General features: G+C 39.7%; 1 protein-coding gene across 5 annotated transcripts in view; it reads left to right on the top strand.

Moving 5' to 3' along the window:
* Positions 1–24,337, top strand: part of b4galt2 (UDP-Gal:betaGlcNAc beta 1,4- galactosyltransferase, polypeptide 2) — a 163,954-nt gene that overhangs the window by 6,930 nt on the left and 132,687 nt on the right. For 4 of the 5 annotated variants that reach the window (XM_069157679.1, XM_069157676.1, XM_069157680.1 and 1 more), the window contains exon 2: positions 12,716–13,751. In XM_069157679.1, coding sequence (XP_069013780.1) covers positions 13,373–13,751 — 379 coding nt within the window. In that variant the 5' untranslated portion in view covers positions 12,716–13,372. Of the gene's footprint in view, positions 1–12,546; positions 12,566–12,715; positions 13,752–24,337 lie in introns of those variants that run through there. The other variant, XM_069157681.1, reaches the window with a different exon arrangement.

Here is a 24,337-nt window from a genome sequence, read left to right on the forward strand (position 1 = left end):
TAATAATCAGTGTTGTCTCTTTTGGTTTGACAGACAACAGCTTCAAGTTTTATTTTGTAATTTGGCCAAAATGAGGGATTCCAGTAACCAACATCAAAATATGAAGTCCGCAATCAACATCTAAAACTTCCACCTCTTCTGTCTTGTTCAGACAGAAGCATATGAATGGCTAAATTCAATCCTTAAAAAAAAAAAAAAAATCACTCTTTAAAATGATTATTTTCATGGTGTCACTCATTCACCACTCCTCTTCTGGCATAACTTCTCTTATTACCACTATTCATCGGCTCCATGTGCACACGCTCTCTCCAGGCTTTCAAACCGTACTGCCTTTCCCACTGTGTCATATTCGTATATAAAAAAATATAGATGTGTATTACATTTACAGCAGTAAACATCTGTCAAAGTGGCACACGGTACAAATCAGTGCACACCTGGCTCGGTGTGGACACCGCGTCGTCTCAATCCCGCCCCGACGCAGGATGATGTCAGTGGGCACCTCTTGACAGCCAGAAGCGATGCTTGTTCATCGATCATGTAATCGACACTTCGGCCTCGCGTTATCGTGGGCTTATTATGGGACCATTTTCTGCTGCAGGCTCAACTTTGGGCTTCTGGTTCTTTACCTCTGAGTCTCTTTACCTTTTTCATTTTCTTTTATAAAACAAAAACCAGTTTTAATGACAAAAGCAGATACGTTTGAGAGGCTGGAACGTAACTGTTTGACACTTCGGTCTGATAAATGACTCAGTCAATTAATCACTGTGTATAAATAATAATACAAGTTAAAGTAAGAAGTAAATGATTAATCGTAAAACAAATTACATTTATTTATTTATTTATTTATTTTTTTAATTTCAGAACCAGTTGCACACCTCGTAAACCCTATTTTAGGGCTTCCAGTGTACTTGTAAATTCACTGTATTTTACTTGTATCCTAAAAACATAACTACATCTCTGGCCATTTAAGCCAAATCACAGCCTGATACTTTTAGGAAGGAGGGTGCAATTTTTTTTAAAAAAGAAAGCTGTTTCCCCAGAAGGAGCAGCAGTAATTATTCCTAAATAATGTTATAAAAGGGCTTTTATTTGTTTGCTTTAATGGAGCGTTTATTTTGCTTCTAATCTTTGATCGATTGTTACAAATTCAACATAGAAAAGTTGACTGTTTTTAGGGTTTAAAGAAACTGACAGAATTATGGGGCTTTTTTTGAACTTATTATTACTGTAATAAGGTTACTGAACTAATGAATATTGTAATAATATATTTATTGATACATACACTATCGTACAGCTATGGATGCACCTGTTCACTACACCTGCTACTCAGGACCAGTTGAAATCATTTCTTTGCTTTTGTTTGGTTGTTTTACGAATCACAGGACAAATTGGTGCTTCAGTCATTTTCTTTCTCTTCAAGATGAACTTGGACAACTTAAACAGAGTGAACTTGATTAACGAACGCTGAAAGGTCAGTGCCGTGATGGAGAGCAGTGTCTGATTCATTTGTAATTTTTTAATTTGTCTTCACGTCGGCGAGGCTGAAGCTCGCTCACTGAATCACAGTCATTTCAAACAACCTGGGTTTGACTGACACGTTGGTCCTCTGATAAAGGTGATAGTGGGCTTACATTGTACGATGTTTCTTGGATGACGTACAGGCTATAGCTTACTTCACTGATGATGCATTGATCAAATCACCAGAAAAAAAGTTTGATTTTGTCAATATTAATGAAAACGAACCACTGAAATTGAGTGTAAAGGAATAGTTAAATATTTTAGCTAGCAGGCTGAGAGTTAATAATTAAACACTGACATGTCTGCATTGTAAACATGAATGTATACAACCAGCAGCAGGAGGGCTTAGTTTAGCTCAAAGATTGAAAACATGTGTAAACAGCGAGCCTGGCTCTGTATACTTTAAACTAAATGTACCTGCCAGGACCTGCAGATCTCACAAACTCTTGTCCTTATACATGGATTGTTTTATTATTAGAGAAACGGTGTTATCGGGGATTGTGTGGTGGATTGTTTATTGGAAAGGTTCAGTCACTTTCTGGAATCTCCGCAGCTAACATGCGCAGTAGATTAATAGTAATTAGAAAAACGTACTGTGACATAACTGTCATTAAAAACAAACCTGGACACATGGCAGACTGATCCCAGATCTGGACAAGGTGTTTACAATGGATGCAATTTGTGAGTCTGGGTTCAGGAAAAAACAAATACGACAAAAACAGGATACTTTTGTACACGTAAACTTATTTACCTTGGATGAGTTTTAATTCTAAAGCTATATGGTAATCAAGTGGTTCAGAATATAATGGTTATGTATGTTAGCTGCTTTGCTTAAAGGCTTCTTTGAAAGAGGAAGTGAAGCAAGATATGTCTGAACAAATGAACCTTTAGTTCAGTGGTCTTTATTTTGGGCTGAATTGTTATTGCTAGTTATTTCACCATCAGGCTGTAGTAAAATATTAAGAGTAGGTCATTTTTCCTAACTCTGGCACAATATGTTGTATTGTTGTCATTATAGCCTGCTTCTTAGTGACGTGACCTAGATCCTTCATGATGACAGTGTGTAGTGCGCTCTGTCTCTGCGTTTCCATCCTCTCTCCCTCCCCCCTCTCTTTTCAGTTTTTATGATATCACTTGCTGCTTTCAGCTTTTCAGCAGGGGGATATAATCTTCAGCAGAGACCCGGTTACACTCTGGTTTTCTGTTCAAATTGATTTGTAAAGGTGTTTTGTTTACTTTGCATGGGCTGCAATACCTCCGACTTCATTTTAAAGCTGAATAAAGATAAATCAGGCAAAGAAACATTATTTTATTAGACATGCTCCCTTATGTGTCGTGTGACTGTAGATTTGGTAAATTTTCTTAATACATCCGACTCTTACTGCTGAGGCTGGATGTGCCAAGCCAAAGATAACTTCTGTCCATCCCACTGTGCACCGGTTGGTTTGTGGGAGATGAACTTGCCTACGGCAAGATGTGGCTCGGTGCCATGAGAGGGCTCAGAGGCTCCGTACTATCGAGCGTTGCATGGCTAATGCATTTTTGATAAGACCGGGAGGGCTGGCTTGGAGGTTAAAATGCAGGAGGCCCGCAGCTCCAGAGACAGAGAGTGAAGGAGGGAAACGGGGAGAAAGGAGGGAGATACTCAGGCTGTGATCTTCATCCAGCTAAAGATTCTGCCTTTACACTCAGACTTATTTACCGTTTAGCTACTTGCTTCAAGTTTCTGCCAAAATATGAAGAAATATAACATTCACAGAATTTCAGAAGCACTTTGGGACAGCGGAAACAAGCTGTGAGCTCAACACTGATATGGTTTGTTTTTAGCATTTACTCAGAGACGGGTGCCTTGTAACCTGATCCAATATTTTCTCCGGTTTTAGCCGTTTTCTTTTTCTTTTCTTAAGCTCCATTTTGCTAATGGAAAACAAACTCAAAACACCCTTAGTGGTTAAAACTGCATCTGTTTGGTGCCGAGCAGATAGTGACAGTGCGTTGATCAGATCTTTTTCTCCAAAAACGGTGGCCCTCCAGCGGAAACACGATGCGATAGTGAAAGTCTAAAATGGTAAAGTCACAAGCTGGAAAACATAACTGTAGAATTATGTTAGGGTAAGGGTCGTGGGATGGGGCATGCATTTTCTCGGCACCTCTTGACGTGTTGCGCTACCTTGGCTGAGGCGCCGCCTGGTACGAAGGCAGCCTGAGACAATTAAAGGTGTGGGAATGACTGAGAGAACAGGTAGAAGTCGTAGCAAAGAAAGCTGTGGTGGGATGTGAGCGAAGAGGAGAATAACCAGAGGTGTTTTATTATGATTTATGCAAACATCAAAATGTAGCAACTTGGCTGAAATCAGCCAAAATTGCATAGTAGCTGAAAAAAAAACAAGTAACAGTGGCACTTGTGGCTTTTGTAGGACCCTTTTGTACGACAGGTGTTGGTCCGTCTGCTGTGGTTTTAAAAGATTTAATCAAAGCGGTGATGCTTTCAAATATTAAAGGAAACAAGTACTAAAGTAAAATAAATGACCTTGGTGGTTGCGGTTAATTAATCTGGTCTAAGGACCAAAAGTACTGATGCATTTTCTTTTACATAACTAATCTGTGGTGCACTGCAGGCAATCAAGTTGCAGTGTTGCCAGCAGCACTAGACACAGTAATCCCTGAAATAGTTTGTTTGCTTCATGTGGAGAAAAGCTAGCAGAATAGCTTCTATAAAAACATACTTTATTGAGTTTTTTTTTTTTTTTTTTAAATACAGTGGTAGAGTTTTTTTTTTTTTTTTCTGTAGATCCATATGCAACATTACAGTCAGCAATTTCCACATGTCACAGAGCATTTTAGATTTTATTTACTTGGTCTTTTGATCATGTTTGCTCAAGTGCAACTGTATGTGACATAACATCTATAACCTGTATTTATCTGACATCGGCTTTGTTAGGCAATTTTTTTAACTTTCAGAGGATGGCGAAAAGCAAGCTTGCATAGTTCGAAAGCAGGCATGATGCTATAAATGCCCTCATTATACATATTCTAATGATTATGAGGTCTCTGAACAGGCTGTGCACCCTGCTCTTGTTTGTGGCCTTTCCAAACAACTATAAAAACCTTATGATTACAGTGTTTCCTGGAGGCATGCAGCTTTGGGGGGAAATAAATAGTAGTTACTGGATGCAAGTCCAGTTCCATGTATTTTGTTTCTTTCAGCAGGGGCAGGCGGTAGGGGAAATATTAGAAGTTGGATGTGTTGTTGTACTAACTAATCCTTTCGTTTCATCCTCCCACTTTTAAGAGTGCCCTGGTTAAAGATCATGTTCTTTTAGTCTCCAAATATCTAAACGAAGGCTTCCTTTCCAGATACAGACATGTTATTGGCGCACTGTTGATCCCACAGCATCAAACACAAATTTAGACAGCATAAAGGTGCACATCTCACATTTGTGGTTGAGGTAACTGGTGTCTGAAAAAGCACTCCTTTTGTGTACCTGTCCTTGTGGAGAACATGGAGTACATGAACCTGCATCTTCAAATGTTTTAAAAGTCAGGTTGGTTAGTTTGAACGAGAAGTAAGGTGGCGCTGCACTGTGAAAGCAGTCTGTGGAGAGGAACCGGCGAGAATTTAGAAATCTACGTACTTTTCACTTCGAGATTCCTCGACCTCGCACTCTAAGCTCTATTGAATCTGAGCTCCGCTGTAGACGGACGGGACTGTATTTGTGAACTTAAAAGACTAAAAGGTTATCATTTAAAATTCTCCAGGCTTGTTTTTGACCCTTTGGCCTTGAATATACTGCAGCCGAGTCCGAATTCAACCCACCAGTGGTAAACGGTGGAGGATAAAAAGTCTCCAGCGCAGCTGCACACGAAATACAATTACAGGGAGATTTTGGATATCGTGATTATCTGCCCCAAAGCTGTATTTTAAAAACATTTTTGGACAAAGTAATTAATTTGATAATCTGTGACAGGCACCGCTCTTGTGCCTGACTGTCCTTTCACATGAAAAGCCCACAGTTCAGTCACAGACCATCTCTCCTTCCAGCATATGCTTGGCCTCGACTCGATGAATAATGTACCATCACAAATTACCAGTCTGGTCACCCGTCTGGCAACCAATTAAAATTTTAAGATACAGATGTTTTAGACATTTGTTGGCACTTCGTCTAAATGTGCTTTTTGATATGTGTGTGTGTGTGTGTTGAAGGAGAGGAGTCCATTACATGTATGTGACAAGACCAGAAATGATCAAATAAGTATCCTGGGAGTTCCCTAAAAGGCTGCAGACATGAGTGTAGCTGCACAGAAATGTTTAAGCTTCTCTTATATACTGCAAGTTAATGGCTTGATATGACTGACTGTTACTTTGTGACATCACTGAACCGTGTACATGTGTTGCATCCTTCCAGTTGATCCTACATGCTCTTGGATGTTCTCGGCAGCGTTTCTGTGTTAAGGTGACACAGAATTCCACTTACTGCAAGAATTCATGTAGCGTACGTATTATTGTGGACGCCGAGGGTCCATCTGTGATTTGTGGACATGATCTGCTCCCGTGGAAAGGCGAAGACCGCAGTGCTACGACTAAGCCCTGCAGTGGTGTTATAATGTAAATTGCAGAGCTGCATGTTAAAAGGATGAAGAGCAGAATCTTTTTATTAATAAATTAAGACATATAACGAATATGAACCATGATGGAAGGATTTCATTTGCACATTCAGACACACACCTGTCCCACTAAATTACTGTTTTACTTCCGCTTGACATTTTCCGGATTTTTTTTTTTTTTTTTTTTTAAACAATGTGTCGTTTATTTCACAGAGAAGTAAACAAAAGCAGCGTCTCAATTCTACGTGACAACTGTCAAAATGTTGCTGCTGTAATCTGTCGCTAGCAGATTTCTGTCGATTGTATCAAGCAGTTGGGTGGAAACTTAATCTCCAGTTTATATTTGAAGGAATTTACATCTTATTTGTTTCAAAACAAGAACCCTGCAAAAGAACCTTGAATTTACACTTTAGCTACATACACATATAGATATTGAACTAAAAGAGTTGACAAAAAAAAAAAAAAAACTTTTCAGACTGATCAGATAATTCTGATGGCTGCATTATTACCCCTCAACTGACCTGTAACCAGCTGCTTGTTTCCTGTTGTCATACACAGTTCAGAGCAAAGCGAAGGTGTTTGGAAATGTCTTCCATGATTCCTGTCACAGCTGTGGCAATTTTGACTGACAGAGCATTTCAACAGATGCACCTGTCCAGGCGTTCAGTGTATATGTTGTGATACACGCAGTGCTTCACCAACAGGAAGCCAAAAAGAGGCATTTGCATGTCAACAAGCCCTTTTTAAAGGAGAAATTCAAAGAGCTTTTTTTGGCTCGTCCAGAATTGAGGAATACGATGATCAAAACAGCAAATGAAAACAATAAAGTGACATTAACATTAAAATATACACGCCCTACCTTTTCAAAATTAAATGACTGTTTAGTTTCATGTTTTCCTTGGTCAGGCTCTTTCTCAGTTTCCCTTTAGGCTTCACTTCTCTTTCTGGAGTCAGTTGATCTCGTATTTTTAATATTCTATTAAAAGTCAGCTACTGAAGTTCTGGTTGAAGTCAAGCTTTAAACTCGAGTAGTGCTTTTTATTTTTTTCTCTTTCGCTTTTATTTTGTACCTAGCCCCGATCTTAAAACATCATACAAACTCGAGACTCACAGTCTTTTTGACTTGTGTGTGAAAACTGGGTAATTAAACTCAGCCAAAATCTTCATGGAAGATAATTATGCTGCATTATGTTTTAGTCCTGGAAATCCATCAAAATGATAATAGAAAATAGTATTTGCCTGGGGGGGGACCGTGAAGGTTAAAAGTTTGATAAATGCCATCACAAGTCGAGAGAGCCCAGATTGATGCCTTTTCTGTTGAAAATTGCTGATTTAGTCCAAAGGCCCTATTTATGCCCCACAATTATTAGCTGATTGGCAACCAGGTGACCTCATCACGATCATATTCATGCAGCTGCACAATGCAGCCATTATAACCTGATACATTTGATTAGATTTGCAAGTCACCTATGTTGCTTTTATTAAAAAAAAACAAAAAAATCCCTCAAGTATTTACGATTCAAAGTGCAAAATAAAGTAATTGAGCTATAAATTGAACTGTTTATGTCTCATCTGAGGTTTAAATGCAGTATTTAAATCACATTTACATCATTTAATTATTTAATCATTTCATAAGTTGATCATTAATATGGTGATGATTAAACGCTGTCTATAATGGGGTATGTAATTATTCTAGAGGCTCTACTCGGGGAAATCAAAAAAGGGCTGCTCTGTTCCTGTGATGTGCATAGAGCAGGGTGAAGCTGTAACCTTCCTTCCTGAGTATACTAAGTTACGTTGCTTGATCAACATTAGTAACATACATTTTTGTAAATACTGTTACGCGAACATTTGCGATTTCTTCATGGACCAGAAACTTGAGCACAGATCAAATTTTGTGTCAAACTTGGGAAATTGGCAACAGAGTACCTTGAAATGCTCCAGAAAAACTACAGGTATGAGGAAAGATGTTTTAAAGTGGAATTACGTTTCAAAACGGAAGTATGTCACTGTCCGAGACCAAAGAAAGTGCGTCAGCTGACGAGCACAACCAGATAGGTCCTGTTTGACATTTGCGGGGTTGTCCATTGTGAATTTGTCCCCCAGGGTCAGACTGTCAACATAAATGCACAAGTTTCTTTCTTAACAACTCAATCTAAATTTCCCCACTGTGGGATTAATAAAGTAATCTAATCATAGCTTTCCACCACCCTTACTCACTGGAATTGGCTCCCGCAAGCTTTTATCTGTTCCCCCCAAAATTTGACAAAAACTTCGATGCGCTCTCTGCTCAAGTTTCCGGTTCATGTTGAAATTGCAAAAGTGCACATCCCACAGGTCACAAAAACGTGTATAACTCATGTCCTGATGTTGATCAAGCAACGCAACCTGGAATACGTACTGATGAAGATGGTAGCTTCCCACTGCTCCGCGCCCGTCACTGTGCGGTGCTCCATTCATGTGCAACAGAAGTAGTCTCAAATTGTGTTGTTTTGCATTCAAAGTTACATTTCTTTTGCTTTCAAAAGAGACACATTTTGATGTTGACCTCCAGACACATTGTGGGTGGTTTTCCATACAACATGATTGGCACAGTAAAAAGTGTCGAACGTTTGCTCTTGTCAAAAGCAGCTCTTGAGCCGACAAGCTCAATGTGGCTACTCCCTCTGTCACAGTTCCTCCCTTGCAGCATTATAAAGAATCCACAACCCTTTGAACAGTGAGTTAGCACGGTTGTTAACCTCTGCGACTAAGCCTGCACTCTCTGCAGCCTCGCGGAGTGATTAGTGAGCCTTCTGCGGTAATAGACACACTGAAATAAAAATTGGACACATTGGTACATACCTCAGGTCTAATCCTGACAAAACCCGTAGCCATGAGGCACAATATTGGGTCCATGATTGGTCTAAGAAAGCCAATCAATCGTGCCTTTCTGAGGAAGAATGTGTTCACCTGTCCATATCTTTTCATTTTTTCCTTCATCCTTCTATCATTGTGTTTCTTTGACTTTCAGTTACCCAACATGTCTTTTGTTGTGGTGGTAGTGATGATAAGAGTGATGGAGATGGCCCCCTCTTCCTCAGGACTGTCCAGTCTTTGTAAAGTTTCAAGGCAGCACCTAAATGAGCAGACAGAGATATGGAAAGTGGCAGATATATTCCACTTCACAAGCTTTCATAGCATTTCTCTGTGGGTTCCTTGGCAGACATGGTATGATCGGGGACTGTTATGAAATTTATTGCTGTTGTTAAAAAGGGAGTTACAGAGATCCTTGAATAAACTGGTTACATAAAGGGTCTTTTGTTGCTGTGGCCGGATCTCTCTTTCTCCTTTTCTCTCTCCCCGGTGTTTATCTCCATCTCTGTGTTACTTACAAGTTTACAAGGACATAATTAATTCATTTCTGGCCTTGATGTAGCTCCCTCGTTTGCTATATTTACATATTAAGTTGAAAGTGAGCATTCTGCTCTGCCATGAATACAATCCCTGTTCCCAGAGTGAGAAAGAAAATAAAGGATTGAGTGGGAGAGACAAACACAAGAGAGAAGCTGAAAGACAGATTTCCTCTTTTGTGTTGGTCTACTGACCTTTGTCAAGACAAAAAAAATCTCGCTGCTGTCTTGGGAAAAGTCGGTTGAAATGATAGCAGGTAAAGAGACTGAGGTGCAGACGGCTTTAGCTCCCATGAAAGCACCGATGTGTATTCCTTCTTCACCGTTCTCTGATAAAGTCCCATGCAGCTGCTCGTCCAGAGCCAAACAGCCTCTCGATCCTGTCTGTGGGATTTTCAGCAGTGGCACACTTCCCTCCCAAATGTTCAGTACCTGCTCGACACCAGAAGCAACCCTCCTGCTCCTGAGCTTTGTAGTTGGGGCATAAAATGGGGCAAAAGTCTTCTATTTGTCTGACTGATTATCTGTCCGACTGCCTGACTGCATGTTTAAATCTTTTTTCCCTCCGATACATAACCTAGCAGCTGGTTTAGTAACTGAAGAACAGCTTGATTGGGTCCTGGAAATAACTCCTGAACCCCACAAGCATTATGGTGTGACTGACATGCAGTGTCCGGATCTTTTGGTCAGCAGAAATTTATCTCATTAACTGGCACACACACACACATCCACACGGACAACATTTACACACACACACACACACACACACACACACACACACACACACACACACACACACACACACACACACACACACACACACACACACACACACACACACACACACACACACACACACCCCACACCCTCGAGGCTCAGTATTGGCAGTGTCGACTTTGCTGCCCAAAGGCAAAAGACAGACCCAGCACGAAGCGGCCAACTATCTGGACAGGCAGCAGCCATAAGCTCAGTCACCCAACATGTGTTTAAATTTGTCACATCGTACCTCAAGAAACAGCAGAAGAACCTGCAGTCAAGCACAGACACCAGATGGTACTGCAGTTTACCCAGAAGGCTGTCACAGGACACCGTAGTGGTCGAGACGATGTCATTATTACACTTGGGCTCATACACATTTTGGCAAAGGAATTAAAATCGATGCCATTCAAGGTCAATTCAAAATAACTTTTTTGTATTTTTTATTTAACAAATTTTGCCAATGCTGTCAAACATTACATATTTCTGAACACAAACACCAGTAAATTGAGAGTGAGTGAGAATTTGGAAGCTTTGCTGCTTTTTTCTCATAAGTGATGGTTAATTACATATCTTTGAGTCATTGGTTGTCGAGAATAAGACGTGAAAATGCCATCTTAGGTCTGTTGGGCATTTTTAAAATTAATACTTTTGTTACATTCTATAGACTAATCAATGAATCACTTTGTCAAGAGTTAATTGACAAATATCAGAAATATCTGATCAAATTAGGTTAGGAATCTGAGCTGTCTTTAGCAACTTTTGGTTTTGATGTTAGGACTGGAAAATATAGATTTTCTGATTCATTTTATTTAAATGATCCAATATCAATTCTTAAACTCCTGAGGCTAATCTTCAGATTTGTGCTTTTTCTCCGTAATCAGCAGTTAAAATATGCCCTGCTCTGTTTGTGTGGTGCTTCTTGTAAACGGTTTGGCGAGGACTGCATGATGTGAACGAGATGAATCAAAACAAATTGATTCTGGACTTTGTGAAAATGTATCCACAGCAATCGGGCTTGATTTGATTTTGGGTGGTATTAATTCTGGTTTGATATCCAGGACTGTTCAAAAGTGACTACAAAACATACAGGTTTTTCGTTTAAGATAATTAGGGCTAAACAATGTATCGTCTCGACGTCAACATCACGATGTGCACATGTGCAAAAGTCACATCACAGGATGTGCAATGTCAAGTAAGGCAAATTAACTCAAACACGAAAGCTACAACGTTTTGGCTGCTTAATACAAAATGAAAACTCTCATGATTCTCATTTTCCTTGACAATTCTACCAGAAAAGTCTCCCTGTTCTAACATAAGTTACTTTAATTTAAAGGTCAGTGAGTTCAATAATTATTAATATTAATATTGTACAAATCGAGCTACTCAAGTCATCGTGTGAAAGTTCCTGTAAGTTCTTTTTCATAGCAGAAGAAAATATTTGCGATGTCATTTTTTTTCCCAATATTGTGCAGCTCTAATTATAATGTGTCTTCCATCCTAAATTAGAGGGTGGCGGATTGATGTGTCGCCACAAAAATCTTTTTCTAGACATGTAAAATACCTTGAGAAAATCTAACATTTGCCAGATCTGAGGCTGTTTTCTCAGAGGATACCTGAGACGTTAACCGCTGTAGAAAATCAGAGCCGATGTGTACATTAAATATCCATTCAAGTTCCAACATCAGTATCTAAATATCTCTTTCTTCATATCTGTTTCTCTCTGCTTCTTATGGCATTTCGTTAGAAAGTCTGATGTCAATCAGGTATTTTTTTTTTTTTTTAATCGGCGATTTCAACCTCATCTTCCTCTTTTCTCTCATTGATTGGAAAAGCCATAGACCTACAGTAAGCATGGCCTTTGGGAACGCTTTAAGTGCCCCGTCTTTCTCTCCTTTGCTCATATGTTCCCTGCATTGTGTATTCCCACTTGCCGTCCCATTCTATCATAAACGCTTTTTAAACCACTTGACTGGAAAATTGACTTGGCTTGTCAATTTGGCTGAAATGCCCCAGTCAAGGCTTGTTGTTTGTTTGTGCCTGTAGATGCTTTTATTGTTGATGCTTTTTTGGTCAAATTCCCTGGTGTATTATTTCCTCCGCTCAGAGGGAAGTTATACAATTTATTTCACCACTTTTCGAATACAAACAAGGTCACTGACTGCTCAAAGTGCCAGTGGAAGATCGATAATGTTCGGTGAGATTTTATGCAGCGGATGATGCAACTAGTCAGTCACTGTACTGAGTCAAAACGTGCAGCTATAATGAATGGCACTTCACCTGCTCTGGTTTAAGTAAGCAGTCAAAACATTAACACTATTTAACAGCACAGAAACATCCTTTTAGTAAAGCATTTGAAGAATTCATCTAATTAAATTGCATCCAAGGTACACTTGGCTTAATCCCATCTTATTTCTTTCTTATCTTTGTCTTTTTTTCTCCAGGGGCCTGAGACTCTCCAGGTTTAAGGCTTCCAGGAAACAGGACAAGATTTTCAATAAACTCGGTGAGTCTGACTGACCCGGTGCCATAAGAAGAGGTCATCCCAATTGAAATGTCAGCTGACCCTTTACTCTGCGCTGATGAATGTTTGTGCCACCACTGGGATTACCGATCAATAAGACGTTTTAAGTGCCAGCCTTTGTACTGATTGGGCTGCCTCAACCTGACACCTGGATAGTGACCAACTCCATGTACAACCACATATCGGTATCAGCAGAGTTTTATCACAAAGGCCTTATGTGTTAGATTAAATTGAATTTATCCATATTAGCCATATGAACAGAAAAGAACACTTTAAGTTCCCGGATCAAGGATTCCTGTGATAAAGGCTGATTAAAACATTCAGTACTTTTGTCATGCAGGGAATCTGGGGACACGCCAGAAACAGGCTGGCAACACACGTTTCAGGAACAGCAGGTGTAGCTGATGGTGTAACTTCCCTGTCCTCATCAATGACCCCATGACCCCTGCAGAGGTTAGATAGTTGGGTGTCAACCAACCGCATGTCTTCGTCGGAGATCTAACAGTAGCCGATTTTATCCACACGACCGCCGCAATGAGCGCATGCCCGTAGCAGCGCCACGCCAGCGTTGCCGTGGATGGCCGTCGCAGGACGGTCCCCTTCCTCTGCCATGACCCGGCTGATGTTGGGCAGGACTCTGGAGCGCATCTGTAAAGGCGTCCTGCTGCTCTGCCTGCTCCACTTCATCATTATGATGATCCTGTACTTCGATGTCTACTCGCAGCGCTTCGATCTCTTCAGCCGCTTCAACAATGGCCGCAATGGGTCCAGGAATAACGTTAGCGGAGCAGGGAGCGGACATCATTATTACTATTACAACCTCTCCAGGCCCAATGCAACGTTAGCCAGCTACCTGGCCACGGGGGAGCAGCTGGTGCCCAGCCTGCAGCCCGAGAACAATCAGACACCTTCTCCCAAGCCGCTGCCGCCGTGTCCGGAGAACCCGCCTGGCCTCGGTGAGTAATAACTTAAACTATTCCTCCACTGTTCCCAGGTTATATTAATAATCAGTCATATTAATCACTAAAGTCAGATTTTTGGAACATGGTTATATTGTGGAAAATGGTTAAATTGTGAATACAATGAAACAATTCTTTTGTCAGTTATATGGGATATTTTTTAATATGCTTATGAAAGGTGCGCATGTGGTGCCAGCCACTCTTGCTCAACAATCTTGCTCATGAAGTCATAAAAAAATACTGCGTGCTTTTTTGCAGTAAAAGAAATTGATTAAAACTGTGAATTGTCCCGCAGCTTTAAAAAAAAAAAAAGGAAATGTTTTTTCTACTCAGAAGTGAATCCAAATAGAAACGAAGCAGTCTCTTGTCTGTTGCTTTGATTATAATACATCAGGACTAGTATGCTATTTTATACTGCTTCCAACCTACACTATAACTCCTAATACAGCTCATAAAGTCCAGTCTACAGTAGCTTTTGATCTGTGTGAGCGATCGGATTTGCTATTTTTATAACTTTCTGTCTACTTTAATCACCTTTTCTAATGACCTACTTTGCTTGAATTGTTTATCCAGATGCTGTATTGTTATACACACTGTATGCCCAGTAACGTAAACCAGAAGGATTTGCACATCATTGACGAGTGTAATGAATAGGAGATGTGAGACCTTGATCCGAGGTCCAGGCTGGGGGGTACTATTTTATATTCTGTAAATAAATACATCCCCAGTCTTATTCCAATTAGCGGGAGAGCAAGTGTAGCTGCAATTTAGTTTTTCCAGGTCAGCCTGCAACATAAAATGGATTTAATGTCAACGATTTACACTGTGGTATTTCAACCTTATAGACTTGCAGCGGAGCTATTAACAAAGATTTAGGCAGTCGGACACGTAAGCTCACATCCACAGAAACCCACTCAATATTTGTTTTGCCTTTTAATTTCTTAATAGAACACACATTTGAATTCATTTAAAAAGGTGTAGAGCCTGTTTAATCTTTGTTTCAGTTGTATATTTTAAATTTGCAGTTACATAGTTGCTGGCAATCTTTCTTCCAAAGATTTATTATTTATTTAGTTTTTAACAATTTGTAACCGCCTCCATAAACTGCACAGGCCCAGAGCTGGGAAAAATATATTAATCTAATTTTAGTAAAGAAAGAAAGCAAAAGTATTCTGCAATTGGGACATTTTTAACTCATGGTATAGATATTTACTGCAATTTTTCAAACAAAATCTCATAATCCTCTTTTATTTATTCAGAAAAGAAAATCCATACATTATCTCACACACACACACACACACACACACACACACACACACACACACACACACACACACACACACACACACACAGCAACACTGACATACAGAGGTCATAGATATCTTTAGGATTTGTTGAAACAGTTTATATATCTGTAAAAGTCCATTGTAAGCTTTGCACACCTACAACTACACGCACTTCTAATTATCATGAGTATCCATTCACCCAACAAATCAGAGGTTGATGGAGTCGCACTAAGCCTCGGGTTTACTAAATCTATAATTACATGGTGGACACACTCTGCTCCCTCACACACACACACACACACACACACACACACACACACACACACACACACACACACACACACACACACACACACACACACACACACACACACACACACACACACACACACACACAGACGTCCGCCTCCGAGACACTCACAGATAATCGGGCTCAGGATGAAGGAACTAACTATCACTGTCAATACTCCACATTAGCTAAAGTAGGCTTGACCTGCGAGCTGAGTGCTGTTTACCTCAGCATCATTGTCCTGGTAAACGAATGAGTCCAACGAAACTGCTGTTTTCGGCTTAACTCTGTTTCGATATTTACTGTGAAGTCCCCTTACTCTCAGTCAATGTGTTCCGCTGATTGCTAGATGTTTGGTCTTCACTGTTGAGTTTTGAATTTGAAACTTCCAGCTAACAACACTAGTAAGGGACTTTTCAGTGAAGCATTTCTTTGAAATGAAAGAAATATCTATATTTTCATAAATTGGATTTTTTTTTTTTTTAGATTAGGGAAAAGGAGTGGATGGGCTTCTGAACATATTTTAATCGATTAATTGCACTTGAGGATGATTAACTTTGATGTCCAGAGAAATCGCAAACCTTTTTGGACACATGAAATTACTCAGGCATGTAAATGAGCTGTGGAATGATTTAAGTGAGGCACAGCTCTTCATCCTGTTCTGTAACATTTATTTTATAAGTTTGTCATTTATGTATGTATTTAGGGATTTAAGTGTCGATTATGTATTGATGATAGAATTCTAGTTAATTCTACTTAATTACTGCTTTAACACGGAGAGTCTTCAAGTCAGTGCACAACAGGTTAGCTTGAAAATGCAAAAATGAGTGCAAATCAAGTTTGTTTATATTTAGAAATCTGTTTTAAGTATAAAACCAGTTTCCAAAAAGTAAATTAGCAACAAGCAAATCTTTTTAAGGCTGTTCTTAGAGGGAAGGTCCTATTTTCCCCATAATTAGATTACACACTTCCTTTCAGGAAATGCCAGAGATAATTATTTGGAAGTAACAAACCTTTATCATAAATAATCCCCCCAAAATCCATACCGGCACCATCCTGGAATTTGACAGTCCTAATTTTTTCCTTGCTTGACTATAACAGACGTTTGTTTATACGTCCCACACTATGGCTTTAACAGTTTATGCGGTTGTTGATACAACATTTACTGTGCTGTCTTTTGCCAAATAACGCTCCGCAGTACTTTGCTGATGAAATAAAAACATGTGTCTTATTCTCTCCCACCTGTTCCATCCGCAAATGAGCTTTGTAACTTTAATCCCTCGTGTGCGGTATTGTGGCAGTGTCAACATTTTTCTCTTTTTTTTTACTGATTGCTTTTCTCATTTGATAATGAGGTTCTTAACGTGCTTTGAAATTGGGAGTGGGAGATAAAGCTGTCAGGTTGATTTGTCTGAAGCTGAGGTTCGCTGATTCCATTATTTGGCCGGGAATTGGCTGTCACCGACTCTGGATTTGGCATTCATACCAGGCGCAGGTGTACTCTTGTAGCTTATCTCTGCCTTTTCTCTGTGATGGAGTGGCTGCCTCTAGGCTGTAATAAGCAGGAAGGCAGAGAAAGACTGAGCGAGTCTGTTTTTCAGTCACAGGTGCAGAGAGAGAGAGAGAGAGAGAGAGAGAAAGAGAGAGAGAGAGAGAGAGAGAGATCTAATGGATTGGGGTATGATGGTTGGTATGAAGTGAGACAGAGGCGGGATGGAGTGAAGGAAGGAACAGCAGGTGGAGAGGTGAGGGGGTGTGGAGGGAAAAGAGAGACCTTGGACTGAGGTACAGACACACACACACACACACACACACACACACACACACACACACACACACACACACACACACACACACACAGAGGAAGTGAGAGAGAGAGAGAGAGAGAGAGAGAGAGGGGAGAAACAAACAAACAAGCCCTTGGCTGTCCCACAACACCAGCTGACAGGTGCTCCCTGTGTGAGTGGCTAGCATCCACAGTTTATATCCTGACGTGTGTGTACGTGCGTGTGTGTGTGTGTGTGTGTGTGTGTGTGTGTGTGTGTGTGTGTGTGTGTTTGTTAGTGTGAGCTGGCATGTGGGATATGCAAATCAGCTGTTCCTCCAAACCTGTAATGTAGTCATCGACAAATGCTGCTTAAGGAAATTATGTTTGTCGTTGAAAAGTCTTTTCTCAGAAAAGATGGAAAATCTGGACATAAAATTCAAAACTTCAAGTATTTTTTTTTTTTGGTTGGTTTAATTCTATCTCTTTGGAAATTGCACTTATTTGCTGCTTAGATTATGTTCACTAGCAACTTTTTTTTTTTTAAGTAAATGAAGTGTTTTATTCATGAGTGGCGTGGAGGAGGTCAGGGTGGATGGTGGGCTTAACAACTGCATTACTTTGAGTCCCGTGTGACGTTAACCAAAACAATTATATGGTTTGGACGAATGTGACTCTTGCAGTGACGAATAGACAAACAGCTACAGGTCTGATTCCTGATGAGTAAATTCAGAAAAAGGCTGATAATGCGACTGCTGTTGGGGTTTAAACTAATGTTAGCACCACAGGCTTGTTTGCTTGAGGCTAGGCTGCTAATGCTAATTTAACAGTTAGGGACTGTAGACTTTCTGTATAGTCGGGATGATGGGATGGGAACGTTGCATTTTTGAAAACATTATTGTGTATCCTGTTTTTGTTGGCACACTTAACCTGCAACTTTAGAATCTGAACCATTTCCAAATCACAGATTTTCTTGTCTTGTCGTTTCCAACAAAGTGTCTGTTTTCTTCACTTATTTTGGTCCAGCATGTGTCATCTACCTCCTGTAACCTTGTTGCCGTGGCCTTATAGGGGGAATGTGCAGAGGAAGGCTGACTCAGACAGAATAGATACATTTATTGTAAGGGATTTATTTTTTTAAATTTTTTTTAATAATTTTTAGTGAGATTACTTTATTGTCCTGTATTTGATTTGGTTCTTGCCGTGTCTTGACCCTTATTGGAGTCTTTTTCCACTGTTTCCGGTCTATTATTCAACGTGAGACAAAGTGTTCATTGGACGAACGTTGCATTTTTGAAAACATTGTTGTGTATCCTGTTTTTGTTGGCACACTTAACCTGCAACTTTAGAATCTGAACCATTTCCAAATCACAGATTTTCTTGTCTTGTCGTTTCCAACAAAGTGTCTGATGTTTACCTACAGTCAGTTTCTGTTGTGGATAGTTTAAATTCAGGCTTTTGTGTGTTTGTGTAAGAATTCTTCTCATGCTCCAACCCTGTTATTTAGTCCTGCTATTAATCACTACTTCCCACATATAAAACATATGGACACTTGAGTGTACACAGACACAGCTCAGTGGGAGGTTAAAAGCTATTTTCCTGGCCTTGTTTTAATTGGATGCTCCACATGGTTTTCCCAATCAAATGGAATTAAGAAGAATTAACTGTCTTTTTCTACATCGCACAAAACTGCAGATGCTATACGCTGAGCCAGATGCACCTAAGACGTCCTTATCCACCAGAACACGAATATAATGACTGAACACAAGAAAAACCTTTTTTGCACTGTTGGTACCAGACACATAGAACCATGCCTGCAGGTGGAGTATTATTGTATGGCATCGTAGTGGCATCGCTTTTCACTTTATGAATACGTGCGAAAAATACCTCCAGCCTATCCATCCCTTCATCACTTTCGGAGTTCCTTATCCTCATCTCGGAGGCTGCAGGTCACGCAGAGGGCTGCTATACGTATTGCACGAGGTGCTGTGAAGCCGCCGTGGTTCGATACTGAGATAGTGTTGCATTACTGAGCTGCTCATCTATCATGTTGTGTGAAACCAGTCAGTCTCAAGTCTCACTAGAGATCTTATCTTGGCGGCTTGTATCTCATTCATTCAGTCGCTGTCCAAAGAATGTGACGTCTTTGAGGATTGGAACAAAGATTGATCACTTAATTGAGACCTTTGCTTTGTACGTTCTTCTACCTCTCTCATGGGTCCTCTGTCTAATATTCAAAACTGTCTTTAAGCTGGGATCAGCTTCTCTAATGTGCGATTAGCAGCGTGTATGCATTTTACAGAGTAAAACTTTACAGCAGGTGTGACTCCAAATGGTTGTCTATTTGATTTTATCGGGAGCTTGATTGGACTGCCAATCTCACAGTTGAAGAGTCGCAGAAGTGCGAAAATGTGGTTATGAAACAAAAGATCATTCCATTCAAGTCATATGGGGGCTGCTGGATTTAGTATTTTCCATAGAATTGCTTTGTTTCATCCAATAAATCATGATGTATAGCCAATTTGACCATAATACCATCAATTTTAAATTGGAAAATACTTCAGTCACTCTCCTAACAGTTTGTGAATAAACCCCAACTGATTTGACGATCAGTCGACGATGGGAAAGAATTGACGTGTCAGATTCAACTATTCTTAGTCAGGACACCTGGTTAAGATAGTTGTTAATGGTCAGAAAATAATCATTTTCAGTTTCAATTTGTGTAATATACAAAACACGGCTAATGTGACGGGCGTCATTTTGGGAGGTGTTGGAAGGTAACTTGTGAGGATATGAAAAAGTAGGTTTAATTGCATGTTTAAGTAGTTTCATACTCATGCACACTGATATGCACATTTATACACTTGGAAATCAAACAAAAATACACATTCAAACATATTTTCAATTATTGACAAACCTTTACAGTTTGTAGGCAAACATACATTTGTCCCAGTTTTCTACTTTTGGACCACAGAGTCTTGTTTTATTCATAGCCTCAGAGTAATTTAAATGGAATGACGTGTCCCTTGTAACCCTGAACTTTACATGTATGTCCCCTGTGGTGAAAACCATCAGGCGAGTCTGAATCATTTCACCCTTCCTCCCAGTAAAATACAGTTCAAACCCCTTATAAAGCTCGGATGAATCCAGCGAGGTCCTTACGCCCTCACCCACCTTCCTACTGCTCAGTGAGCGGTGGGTTTGTGGCACATCATGTTTTATGACCTTTCTCCCACATTTTTAATGGAGGGTTTAAGTAGGAGTGCTTAGATTTAGAACAATGCCCTGTGTTAGCTCATGCAGTAGCTCTCCAGAAACATACATTATGCTTTGGTTAGACCTTGAAAAGAAATACTTGGACCAAAGCATCTTTAATGCTTTTTTTCTATCTGTAATTGTCCTCTCATTTATTTGGTTTATTTTGAAAAGGTATTTTATCTAAACTTGCAAACAAGGGAAAATCATTTTGAATGTAGATGATGTGTGGAATGTTGCAGGCCATTGTTTGTATTGATTTAATTCCTGTAAATTGTACCTGTCACAAATATACTTTTTTTTCAATGCTGAACATGAGTCAGAATATATTCTCGTGCTTTTTTTCTTTGTTGTGACTGAAAGTGAGCCGGGTTGAGTTCCGTGTCATGTCATGTCAGGGTAAAAGGTTGATTATAGATAAAGGTGAACAGAAGGACGTTGGGTATTGAACGGTGGCAATACTGCCTTCAAATTTGTAGCTGGTTCACTTCGTCTGTGAAAAAAAATTACACATTCATGTCTTTTGAACGGACTTACTGCAAACACTAGACTTACGCTGGGTGATTACACACTTTATGATCAGTGTTTAAACTTTCAGGCCAGTGCAGGAAGCAACACGTCCTCCAATACGACCATTAAGGTAGTTTGTGAATGTTTCTTAAATTAGCACCTTGGGATTAGGCACAAAAACAACTTGTTTAGGTTTGGCGAAAGATCGTAGTTTGAGTTGAAATGATGACCTGAACTGTGTTGCGCATTAGTCGCTACCTCCCTAAAGTTATGTGTTTGGAAACAGTAAGCAAACAGTGGACTCCTACACCCATGTCCGCTACCGTATCAAACCATCTACTCAACCCACCTCCTCCTAACAAGAAAAAAACTCACATTTTATATATATATATATATATATATATATATATATATATATACACACTGTATATCATCTGATCTGCGTCACTTTTAAGGGACACCAGGTTGTCGTTAGTTATGCCCCGTCTAGGGGTAGCCGAGACGGAACATGAAAATATTGGTTGCCCCGTCTTCCCCAGGTCCCAAGCAGCCACATGAACGAATGAATTTGGTTTGAAACAATTGACAATTTATTTACAATATGTACAAACGTGGAGTTGAACTTAAAATGACTTTGTGGGTGAGCTAAGGCCAAAAAAACAAACAAAACCATTCTATCTCAGGAATGTAATCTTTACTAACCTAACCCAAATCAATGAAAAACAAAAACAAATCTTACTTTCCTAACTAACAAAACACAGGAGAAAGTCATTTGAGGTTTGCAGAATGATCCAATATTAGTGCATTTGTTTGGCCATAAGGTTTCAAACAGAAGTGTCTCGTATTGTGATGGATTACAGGGGAGATAATTACAGTTTGGATGCAGAGCGTCACTCACTTTCATAAAAGAAACATCTAAAACCGATGGTGACTGAAGCAAGTACAACACTTCTGTTTTAACATGCATACATGTTACCATGGTTACAAAATGATCTTGCATAAGTATACAGTATGCAGTGCATTGTTTATGCAGGCAAGTGAAGTTTCTCACTGAAAACACTATCAGACTACTCTGTGTAAACTGAATTTAATTCGACTTTATTAAGCTGAATTGATATGGTTGTTTAATCTGCACCACACTAACAGCTTTCCTACAGCAGCTGAAACAGGCAACACATTATTAAGGCAAATACACAAGAGCTTGAATTCCTCCAAACTAGAGAGGTGTGACAGCCTCCTATTATGTGCTGTTTTTAATGGTGAAAATCATTTGACACATTTGAAACAAACTGTCAATAGTTTTCAATGGTTATATAATTGCAATGTCTTTATTTTCATATTTCGTATTATTTTCACAGTTTATATTTCTAAATTAACAATTTTAGATAAGAATGAATGAATGAATTATGTATTGTCTTTGCACTTGCATGCTCCCAATAGCAAAGTACAAGCGTTCAAAGTTTTTACTCAAAATATATCAGTCAAACATGCCAGAAATTAATTAATGCCACCCACTTTGAAATAGCCACAAATTCCTGTCTTTTGTCAGTGTTTCCTCACTTATCTCTGCATTTCTTTTAGGCAAGGAAATAACATCAGTCCAGTGAGAGAAGAAAACAGCCTATTTCCCTCCCTGGTTTCAATCAAGCCAATAAACAAGGTCGTTCCCTTCAGAAATACATTGCTACGCACTCCCACAGAGCGAGGAAGCCGACGCAGCCATGGCCGTGAAGGCAAAGGGCTCTTGACAACATAATGGCTTCCATAACGTCATTAAAATGGCCCTGCTTCCCTTCCTCAGTGCCATTCACATCTTTCCACTGACAGTTCGTTGTGTGTGTGTGTTTCATCCACCCATGATTACATTTTTTTTCCCCCTCCTGCTAATGAACTGCTCTGTGTCTTTATCAATCGATAAATCCTTCTTTCTTCCTCTTATTCTTTCTCCATTTTTATCTTTTTTGGAGTATTATTTAGAAAACAATGTCTCTCACAGTTTTCCTGATTAAGAAACAAAATACACCGTAAACAAGCAAGCAAACATCTGTACTTTTATCTAGTGAAGTAAAAACAGTAACTGACCTGCTCCAAAGGGTCAAACAATACGACCTGGACAGTCTCCTCATCCTTAAAGATGTCTATATCAAAGGTCAAAATCAGTCCTTTACCAGCTCGCAGAAATCTCATTAGGAAATCTGATCTGAGGCTTGAAACGGATAACTTCAGGGCTCGTGCAGGAGTGGTCGTTTAAAGTGCTTGTTTCAAGTGTTTGTCCATGGACAGGGATGAAGGCCACCACATGCAGAGCAGAGCAAAGAAAATACTGCAGTAAAAACACCATTACAACATGCTTTTATGATGAGTCATCCCGGTGGAGTGCATCACTCACGCCTATGATTCACACTGTGTTTTCATCTTACAGATTTTATGGCTGTGGGTGCAGGATTGTACTTTATTATTAAATCTGTTCGAACTTAATTAAAAGAAGAAAATATACCAGCTCTGCTGGTTATTGTAGTAAACACAGTGGTGGAATTGTTTGTTGGTGGAGTGCATGGAGGATGCTGTGTGGTGAATGCCTTAATCTTCCCAAGAAGAAGAAGAACAACAACATCAGTTGTTTCTACGTCAAGTGATGAGTCCCTCGAGGGTACAGTAATAATGACCGAAGCAAAGCAGGAAGAGAAGAAGTGACGCTGCTACAGAGTGACTAAGTCCCCGTAGGGAGGAGGTTAGGGTGGATGGATGGGTCAACAAAACAATGGAGCTTCATTTTCATGTTCATTTTGTGTTTCGAAACAATTTTCGTCCGCATGACCACGATTGTTCCACTTTCTTAACCAAATATTTATCATTGTCACCGTGGCAACGGCGCTCCTCTAACCTTCATGAAGTCATTTTAACCCAAATCACAATGTTTCCCGAAACGTAACTGAGTCATTTTTGCGCCTCAGCTAAATCAAGTCACTGTCCCATCATAAAACTGATTTATTTTTGGATTTGTAACAGGAAGGCATGCATGAAGTCATCCTGGACGTCTATAGCCCCGTTCAGACCAAAGATTCACGATGAGACAAAACTGTTTTAGAACATTCCAGGAAAAGTTGCAGCAGTGGGAACGGTCCGGTGTCAGCTCGGCTCAAACCAGCTGAAAGTGTTGCCTGTGACTCGGCTTGCCAAGTCACAAGTGGTCAGTTTGAGACTATAAGGCACAATGGTTAGGGTTTTTTCTGATTATTAAAGGAGACATCAACTTCTCTAAACGATAAAACTGCTCCCGGAAAAGACGAGAGAAATTGAGTTCCACCTCTGGTCGCTACAAATTGTCAACCATTTGGTTTTCTTATGTTTTCTTTGTTTCTTCACTACTAAAAATGCAGCTATTGCAAATAACTCACGTTTGCTATCCTCTTTCAGGTTTTAAGATGCTACAAATTACTTCCAGCTACCAAAAAGCTTGAAAAGCCGGCAGTCAAAG

Source organism: Embiotoca jacksoni, unplaced genomic scaffold (assembly GCF_022577435.1).
Source record: "Embiotoca jacksoni isolate LCO1_2020_lvr unplaced genomic scaffold, fEmbJac1.0.p SCAF_22, whole genome shotgun sequence".
Lineage (NCBI taxonomy): Eukaryota > Metazoa > Chordata > Actinopteri > Embiotocidae > Embiotoca > Embiotoca jacksoni.